General features: G+C 35.3%; 1 protein-coding gene across 1 annotated transcript; it reads left to right on the forward strand.

The window, feature by feature from the left end:
• The first annotated feature begins 1,589 nt into the window (after nucleotides 1-1,589).
• LOC126783889 (chaperone protein dnaJ 10-like) lies at nucleotides 1,590-6,175 on the forward strand. The gene is made up of 9 exons (XM_050509429.1): nucleotides 1,590-1,676; nucleotides 1,912-1,971; nucleotides 3,901-3,983; nucleotides 4,122-4,290; nucleotides 4,398-4,527; nucleotides 4,647-4,802; nucleotides 5,432-5,601; nucleotides 5,788-5,868; nucleotides 6,086-6,175. The coding sequence occupies exons 1-9, from the start codon at nucleotides 1,590-1,592 to the stop codon at nucleotides 6,173-6,175; spliced, it is 1,026 nt and encodes a 341-aa protein (XP_050365386.1).
• Nucleotides 6,176-9,607: the final 3,432 nt, after the last annotated feature.

Raw genomic sequence — 9,607 nt, forward strand, 5'->3', positions numbered from 1 at the left:
TCAATCAGGAGTTACAATCATACAAATGCAACTAGAATACACTTCTAGAGAGATTCTGCACTACAAGTCTATAAGACATTATCTATCTATCTAGGTGTCTCTACAAGGGTCAGAATATGCTTTTTTAATTAAATGTACTTCATTTTCTAGATGATCACATTATCTGTTAGGAAAAGAAAATGAAAGCCTCCCTGATTTCCTTAGCTTGGTTGATGGGAAAGTATAAAGTCCAGAGCACTAAAATTTAGATTTCATCCTAGCAGGGAAAAGAACAAGCCAGTTATTGAGTGCTTTGATTATCGCTACCTGAAACTCGATCAGAACAGAACTAATACCAAGCAGGATGTACTACTAGAGTTTACCTCTTTTCAAATCACAGAATCAGTTGACAACTCAGGATATATAAACAATAAAAAAAACAGTACACTTCCATATCCATGCCCGACTTCTAAATTCTAATATCACATTCATACTCTTAAAACTGGAAGAGAGTTGATTACCATGGATATTAATGAAGACTCTTCGCATTAGGTTATCGATCACTGGCCAGGAAACTCGATCTTCAAGAGCAAGTTCAAAATTTTCTTGGTCACTGATCCACGCTAGTTAACTTTACGAGCCGCTGCATTCGCCTGCCATTTATTTTGCGAACAACTTCAACTGTCTAGCTGCTACTCCCCTGATAGGGTTTCAAATGCAAGAACATTTGAAGCTCTTCTGCACAACACAAGCTAATTAGCAAACAATGTATATATAGGGAGGTTTATTGTGAACCTTCTAGATTGATTTTAGAGTTGAATGCGAATGTCACCCAAAACCCAAAACTCTAAATACATTTGGATGCAAAATTCACCATCTAAAATTCTCCAAATGCAGATCTGCCACCACCTTGTCGTCCCACCTGGCCACTAGAAGCGGCCATTGAAGCTAGCTAGAAGAAGAAAAAGAGGCCATAGACCGAGCCAAGTATCCACCATCTGCAACTTAATGTCATGCCATGGATAGATAGAGGACCTCGATCTGTAGGATTATGGATTGAAAACGGCCGATTTTGATCATAAGGGTTTTCACATCTACTGGAAAGAGAGTCTTTCCAAACACTCGCAAAAACATTTTTCTTTATAATGAGTCTTAATCATAAGGCCGATTTTGATCAACGTACGACTCTCCCATACGCTCGATCTAAATGGGCTACTTGATCGAATTCAAGCTTAATGATACAATGTAAATAACGTAACAAAGGTTTGGAGATGTGGATTTTCTTATTAAATTGGCAGCCGCAGGGGCATGCATGCGGCAATACTACAAGTGGCGGGAAGGAGCTAGTTTTCAATCGGCAATTACGGATCTCAATTCTGCTATAAAATTGGTAATTTCTTACACACACGACATTCACTTTCCATTTTTCTTGCCTCCCTCTCAAACTATTCTTGGTTTTCTAAATTTCACTACCAGAAGTAAGTTGCTAGATTCAGTGTTGTAGTCTGTACAGAAAAGAAGAACGAAACCCTGAATGTGTAGAGGTTGTTCGAAGACGAATTAATTTGGGGTTTTTGTGTGTTTGATTACGTTGTGATCATCTGAGAAATATGGTGAGGGATAGTGCATTTTATGATATATTGGGTATCGATGTTGAAGCCTCTAATATTGAGATAAAAAAGGCTTATTATCAAAAGGTAATGAAAGCTTCGCTCTCGTAATTTTTTCTTCACAATCTTATTGTTTATTTCGGAAGAAATTTCCATAGAAACTTGCTTCAATCGAGTCTTGAGCAGATTGTGCTCTGTTGTAATTATGCCCCTCTTTATTTTCTTGCCATTAGAAAGTTGTGAAATTTCATTTAGCCGAATTGCTTTGACAATGATGCACCCATGCAATTACTGAAAGGTTTTCATATCTATCTCTTACTAGGCAGCAGAAGCTCACCCAGATCAAAATCCTGGAGATCCAAAGGCTGCCGAAGATTTTATAGTAAGCTAATTATGTCTACTCTCACCTTCCCCTCGCTCTCTCTGTCGAGACCATCTCATTTATAATTATATCTGATATGTTTCTAAATCCTTCATATACCACTTCCCTATATAGCCAATATAGGGATCTGTTTCTGTGTGGTTGTACTAAGTAGAATTGATAAAATTGATTGTTTGCGCGATAAGAAAGGTCTAAAAGATCGACTGCAAACAGACATATCAACACTCAAACGTAAGGATTTACTGAAAAAGAATATTTCATAAAATATATTGATATCATGGAAATATAAATTGGTACTTTCTGAAAGACAGTTTGTCCATATGTTAATTAAGGATAAACTCAACAATGGGGTGCCTACTTATGTTCTATGTAGCACCGACACTTCTAAGGCGTCGGCGTGTCGGTAATATTGACGTTTTCGACATTTTGACTGACACGCCACGTCATCATTTTATATTAAAATAAAAAACAGAAACACAAAAACAAAACAGAGAGTCAAAAATAACCCAAGTTTTGTTTCAGCCATATTATTTTCCATATTCTTTTCCTTAGATTTTTTTTGAATTGTTATGTAATGGAATGACCTTGAATCTTTAATTTGATATTATTTCATGTGTTATATATTTCTTTTATGCATTAATATATATATATATATATATATTAAATTATATATAAATTGACGTGTCGACGCTGTGTGGAATCTAAATTTTTTAAATTTACCGTGTTACGGTATCGCGCTGTGTCGGTGTTCATGCTAAATAGCTTATGTTAAGTTGATGTACGTACTGACCAAAACCAGTTCTAAAGACATACTATTATAAATAGAATAACTTAATCACATGCTTCAAAGCGATATTTATAGTTTGAATTCTGAAATTAAATATGATAGTTAGGTTGCTCTTTTGAGCTCCCTACTAGTTCTCTTAGATAAGACTGCAAATAGGTGGAATATTCCTGATTTTATTTCAGGCTTCAAAGTAGTCTACCACGTACAGTCAGTCTCAATCTATCTCTACCTTTTGATCTAGATTTTTTTTTCTTGTTACGGAACAATTCTTCATCTGTTCCTGCCAATAGAAATTGGTGATAGTGATTATAAGATAGATGTACAAGAAGGTTCATCTGAAATTTGAGGGAAGCCCTAAAGTCTTTCAAGGTTGACACTGTTGGGATGCACTGAAATGAATGAGAAGCCTGAAATAAATCAGGAATATTCCACAGAACTGAGAGAAGTGGGATTTAATACCACTGCATCTTTACCCCAGACTTTGCTCTAGGGGCACCCAACTTTGCGTGAGCATGCACTCTGGTGCTTTGGCATTTCACCTTTGCTTGGTTTCCTAAACTATTTTTCCAACTATAACTTGGAGATATTTAGAACTTGTGATGCTAGCCTCAAGACATCATTTCTTCAAGATCTTTTCTGAAACCTTAATAATGAAAACGAGACACTTGTCAGAAGTCAGAACTCTTATATCTCAGTGATTCGAGTGCGTACCAATTCTTGAACAAGTATCTATGTTAAGAAATTTATTTTTGTTCCTTGGTAAGGAATGAGTCAATTTCCAGCCTTCTGTACAGTATCTCTCTTGGTTGATCTTTGTCATCATTTACACATCTAGCTGAATGTGGAGTGAACACATGTGCTGTCTCCAGTCATTTGTGGTTATCCTTAATTAGTCTTTGTTATGTCTTCTTCATTGTTATGCCTATGAGGGTGCACATTCCCTCTATGTGATTTCTTGGTTGATCATGCTTTATAGTTTTAACAGCCATTAAAAGAAAATAAAAATGTTTAGAATCTAGTCATTGTCGTGGCACTTGCATTAATTAAGGTTCACGTCGGTTGTTGCTTTCTTTTTTTTGTTCATGATGTGATCTTCTCAGTAACTATTGGGGCTTACTCTCCTGGTTATTTTATGCATATAGGCACTTGCTGAAGCTTTTCAGGTCTTAATGGATCCTGAGAAGCGTGGATGGTATAACAAGCATGGAAAGCTATGCATACCACAGTAAGTTTGTACAAAGTTGGGCAATGAACTATAATTTATCTAGAGAATTATTGCAACGGGGATTTAATATTTTTTTGTAAGTCAGTGTATGCAACCTATAGACTTTTATAAGTCCTGTGACTCCTGTCTCTTTTACAGGGACTACTGGTTACACAGTCACTCTGTGTACGGGATGGTTTATGGGAATGAATGCTTTAAAGATTACATTGGCGAACTTGCTTTGACAACTTTCTCATTTTTTCTTGAAATGGAAGAAGAGACAGAAGATCCTGAAGTCCGTAAGAAGAGGGCTTGGGAGACGACACAGGTATGTAGTTTTCGACTAGTGTATCACTGTATCCTATCAAAATGTCTGATTTTTCGCACTCCTAATAAACTTCATCCACCATTGTCTTTATTTTTACTTTTGTGTAGGCATTGTTGAAGGAAAGGCATGAAAAGCTAACAGAGATTATGATAGATCGCATTCAACCATATGTTGACGGTCATATGGATGAGTTTGAAAAAGCAATTGATTCAGAAGCTCGACGCCTATCAACAGCTGGTCAACCTTTTCCTGTTTCTTTGTTTCTTCTATACAACAACTGGATGCATCTATAGTTTGCATTTTTTTTTGTTGTGAAATCATTGTCGCACAGTGATTTGACTCATTTCTCTCATCAGCTTTTGGAGAGTGTCTTCTATATACAATTGGTATTGTATACATAGCTAAAGCTGCAAAAGAACTGAAGGGAAAGGAGGAAGTCGAAAGAGCAAGGTGGATCAAAGTTAAAGGTCCCAAAGGATTCGAGTTGAGGTCCCAAATACATGCAGCTAGAGGTAAAATTCTAATATGAGATGTTCTTTCTCTACCAATAACACATCATAGTAACTTTATTTGGGCCAGATGACAATGGAAAAATAGGCTGCAATTAAGGTGAGGAAAAATGATAACCTCTTGTTGTAAAGAGTGGAGTGGAATATCAGAAAATGAAATGCCACCTCAGTTTGAGGTATAAAAAGTTGCGATAACAGTTGCTTCCTTCTATCCCTAGTATTTATCATTGATCTGGTTTGAAGTAGAATAGAGTAGAACAGTTTTACGGTCACAAAAATGACTATTTTATGTGGCAGAGTTTCTATCAAACTTTAGATAGCTTGTGTTGTATGCTATTTTTTCTTAGTTGCTTTAAATTTTAGGGGATTTTGAGTTTTTGAACTCATCTGTCATAGTGGAGACTGGACAGAAAACAACAGGAAGAATATCTAGGAGTCATGCTCCAGTCATGAAGAACTCGCAGTGGGATAGTTCAGTTGCAAATTGCTGACAGTTCTTAACAATTCCTGAGTCACTTGATGTCGTCATTATTGTCGAGAAATGTTGGCTCTCTGGCATTACTAACTTATGCCTGATCAAAGATTATGATGTAAAGAATTCCCTGTAAACTCTTTTTCATCTGATTTTGCAGAGTCTGAACGTACAGCGGGAAGACTAGATCGTCCAAACATGTCTCAAGCTCATAGGGAAGAGGATTTACGTGAAAACCTTTTTAGTCATCTAGACAACTGGAGGATAGATAATACATGGAGCACTAATGTGATTGATATTGAGACCTCTGCGTCATATATCTGCAAAGCAGTGAGTTCCAGGGTTTCCTTTTATCATCCATTACATGTACCTACTAATTGAACTTACAATCAAATACAAAAAACCTAGATGTAACTTTAGATTAATATGAAGCTATTTATGACCAACAGATATAGATAAATATATTAGCATCTGCACGCAGAAACTGATTTGAAAGCCATTCCGTTACTTTTTCAGCTACTTAATGACTCCTCTGCATCTAAAGATATTCTGAAGTTTCGCGCAGAAGCATTGGATAAGTTGGGAAAAATCTTCAAAGTAAGCTTTCATTTTTATTTTCTTTCTTCGCTGTTTAAAGGTAAACTGCATACAAGCAAAAGCGTTCTTGCAGTTTATTATAAACACGACCTAGTTTATGCAATATTATTATATAGATGTGCATGGTAGGATGTACTGTAGTTGGAAAGGGGCTATTGCATTTGCATCTGTAATCAGCTCTCATCTGCTGCATTTCAAAATTTCATTATTTTTCCAGGGTACGAGTCCTCCTTTCCATAGAGAGTACAGTATCTGCCTTGAAGATGGACAGGAGATCGAAAATGATGACTCAGATTTTTCAGACTAATTGCCTCATAGCAAACTAAGTATCTGCATTCAACATTCAACATTGAATGCCGGTTATTGACTGGCATTACAAGATGTCCATTGATAGGAGCATTTTATGCGCCGATATTATAGTATAAATCCTTACATTTATATTTGTTTAAACTACTACAATAATGGCGATACACAACACAACTCACACAACCAAGTGAAGATCACGGCTTATCTCATAAGTCCGACCCCTTCATACAATTAAGATTTATGAAATTTTGTTGTGTTAATGGTGAAAAATGAAAAAAAGAATTATTGGTTTTATCATACAACAAAGATTAAAAATTTCTATTGTTTGCAGTGGTGGATCCAAATTTTTTTTTTAGTTTAGGCTAATTTATTTCCTTATTTGCAATTGATTTTGTCAATATAATTTGGTGTGTGTATGTTATTTTTTTTCTTTGATCAAAATGATGTTTTAATATAATGACCTCAATTTGACCTTATTAAACCCCACTTTTTTAAAAAAATTGAGAGATAAAATAGGAACAAAAGTAAAAATACTAAGAGAAAAGAGATTTTAGAGGAAAAAAAAAAGAACTAAAAGAAAAAGAAGAGGAAGAAAGAAAAGAGGAAAGAAAATGTAATAGGGGTGGGAAAAATGGAGCTGTGGAGACTTGAACCCATGTCCTCTCCCATCATCCAAACTTCAAAAAACATTGAGCCAACTGAGCTACTTTTGCGATTATCATATACGTGCAAATAATTATAATGTCGTAAAGTTGTCTGGGCTGCAGCCCATGTGGCCCTTCACATAGATCCGTCACTGATTATATGTATATCCTCCGTCAAACACCCTTAAAATACAGATTTATAGAAACAAAAAAATTATATGGCGCAGTTGTATGACTTTAACAAGACAATACACAATATTATTTTTGTTGTGTGAGAGAAGCTCATTTTGGCTATCATGCCCCTTATTTTGGTTGATCATATTTTCACATGTGCGAGGGGATGCCAATTGCATTTGGTAGATGACTTATTGTTGGTTGAATCACTTAAGTATGATTATGTGTATTTATGTGTGAAACTACCTACTCCCAAATATAGGAGGCCAAGTTTTAGTAAGGGAAAGTGTAGAGTATCGTATCCAAAGGATTGGGGGAAACTCAACTCTAACTAGATTTCCGCAAGAAAAACTAGAAAAACATACATTCTAACTTTTTACAAGTTCACAACATTAGCCATTTGGAAGCTAAAAATCATGAAGATAGTATTAACAAGTGGTAGTGAATCGACTTAATTGATTTTAGAATTAAGCTAAGCAAACTAATTATTGTACAAAAACAACAAGGAAAGGTAAATGTAAAGATAGAATTAAAAGAGGAGTAGAGACTTAGGCATTGCACCTATCCTTACTCATGCACAAATGTAACTCAAGATTAATGCATAACATGTTTGACAAACTTCCACCTAGTGCCTTGGTAAAGCTACCAAGAAACCAACTAATCATGCAATTTAACAAAGTCTTTTGGAGCCAAATTAAATCACAAAACCTTAGTCCTAATTATATTACCTTATAATACAAGTGGGTTATGTACCACAAGCATAACACCCTCTTACAGTAATTACACTCATGACACAAGCATTAAGTTCAAGGTAAGAAATTCAAGCAACTTAATATTTCCCGTAAGAAATACTAAGCCACCACCTAAAGGCTACCCATGCTCACGGATTCAAGAAGTTGTCAAGTTCAAGTTCCGATTCATTAATTACCTAAACATGTTTCTAGGTGACAAAACTAGCAACACATTTAGTAAGCATTTTAAGTGTAGAAGCCCATAGATTCAACATGCATCAACATCAATTAAAAGTAAAATGAATTTATTAGCACATGAGTTTGGCTAGGGCTAGCCTAGCCTCAAATCCAACTACTCACAACCCATTAAATACAACAAACCCTTGAAAATTAAATACCTTGAAAATGAAATACATCAAAAGAGAAGTAGAGTAAAGAGAGAAGAGGTTACCAAGGGTTTGGTACAAATGATACCAAATCGTACCTCTAAAGGTTTACTACCCACAAAGATGTAATAAGAAAGAAAATGCTTCTAAGTATGGTATTAATGAGTTCTAACAAAAGAAGAACTCCATGAACACCATACTTTATCCACACAATCTAGGAACAAAAAACAAGGGTTGAGAAAGAGTATGAGTAGAGGATGAAGAGAGTGAAGTGACCCAAATCTATGAAACAAGTTTGTGATTGATCAAGGGTGTAAATGATCTTTAGTTTTTGGTGAAAACTCAAGACACTTTACACTTTTCTTTGTACAACTTGATATCTATGACTTAGGCCTAAGAAAACTATGGAAAATATGAAGTTTTGATGGAGTTTTAGTGTGGTGAAGGAGAATGCACGAATTTGGGAAGAATGAGGGTATTTAAAGGCCTTAAGGTCACAAATGAATGGTGGAGATGTAAGGGGATGAATGGCTAGATATGGTGGACAAATGTGGAAGCACAAATTGTGGATCTTGTTCTTGAAATGGTCCCCTTCATTTGTCTTCTTCTATTTTTAAATTTAAATCCCCAATTTATGGAGCACAAATTGTGGATCTTGTTCTTGAAATTGTCTCCTTCATTTGTCTTCTTCTATTTTGAATTTAAATTGTAAATTAAAATTTACAATTCATAATTCACCAATATGCTTCATTGACTTATTGACTTTAACCACCACCATTTCCGGCAATCACCTTCACATCGCCGGAGTTTAACCGGCATTTTTCCGGCGTTAACTTTTGTTTTCTTGTGAAATCTCCACATTTGCTCTTTTTGGCTTGAAACTTTCACCCGAATCCATGATGTGCGCTAAATCCACTATTCTTGACGTGTTTCCGATCATTTGCACATTTTCCTAGCATGAGTAGGAAACGTAATAAGAAATAAATAAATATACAAAAATATAAAGAAAAAGAATAAGAATAAGGCAAACATTACTAGGTTAATATTAACCTAACAAACTACCTCACACTTAGACTTTGTTTGTCCTCAAGCAAATAAAAACTAAAGTAACACAACCAAACTAAATGGGTCACTTGCTTCCATCTTGAATTTAACCAATTTCTTTTACAGAACCATGAAATCAATTGAGCATGATTAGAAACTAAATTTTCGAAATGCAAGGCTAATAAATGGATTTGGAAGGTCATGCTCAAGAAAGTATATATATGCGTATGCCATGTGTCATCTTAAAGTCATCCATATACGATTAACTTGGACTACATTTGTCAAACCATCAAACTCACATGGATACACTCATTTTCACTCAGGTGTATTTTGGTTAGTGTTTACACTCAAAAACAATTCAATGGACACGCTTTCCATAGGCTTGCTTTTCAATCTTTTCTCCACATAATCATTACATGAGTTCTCACGGATCACAATGTCTTTTATTTTGGTT

Source organism: Argentina anserina, chromosome 2, assembly GCF_933775445.1.
Source record: "Argentina anserina chromosome 2, drPotAnse1.1, whole genome shotgun sequence".
Lineage (NCBI taxonomy): Eukaryota > Viridiplantae > Streptophyta > Magnoliopsida > Rosales > Rosaceae > Argentina > Argentina anserina.

Bases quoted from the DNA above. Each gene is read 5' to 3' on its own strand.
- LOC126783889 (XM_050509429.1), top strand. From the start codon at position 1,590: ATGGTGAGGGATAGTGCATTTTATGATATATTGGGTATCGATGTTGAA. The intron at 3,984-4,121 runs GTAAGTTTGTAC...TCTCTTTTACAG, and splicing joins GGAAAGCTATGCATACCACA to GGACTACTGGTTACACAGTC. The intron at 5,869-6,085 runs GTAAGCTTTCAT...TTATTTTTCCAG, and splicing joins AGTTGGGAAAAATCTTCAAA to GGTACGAGTCCTCCTTTCCA.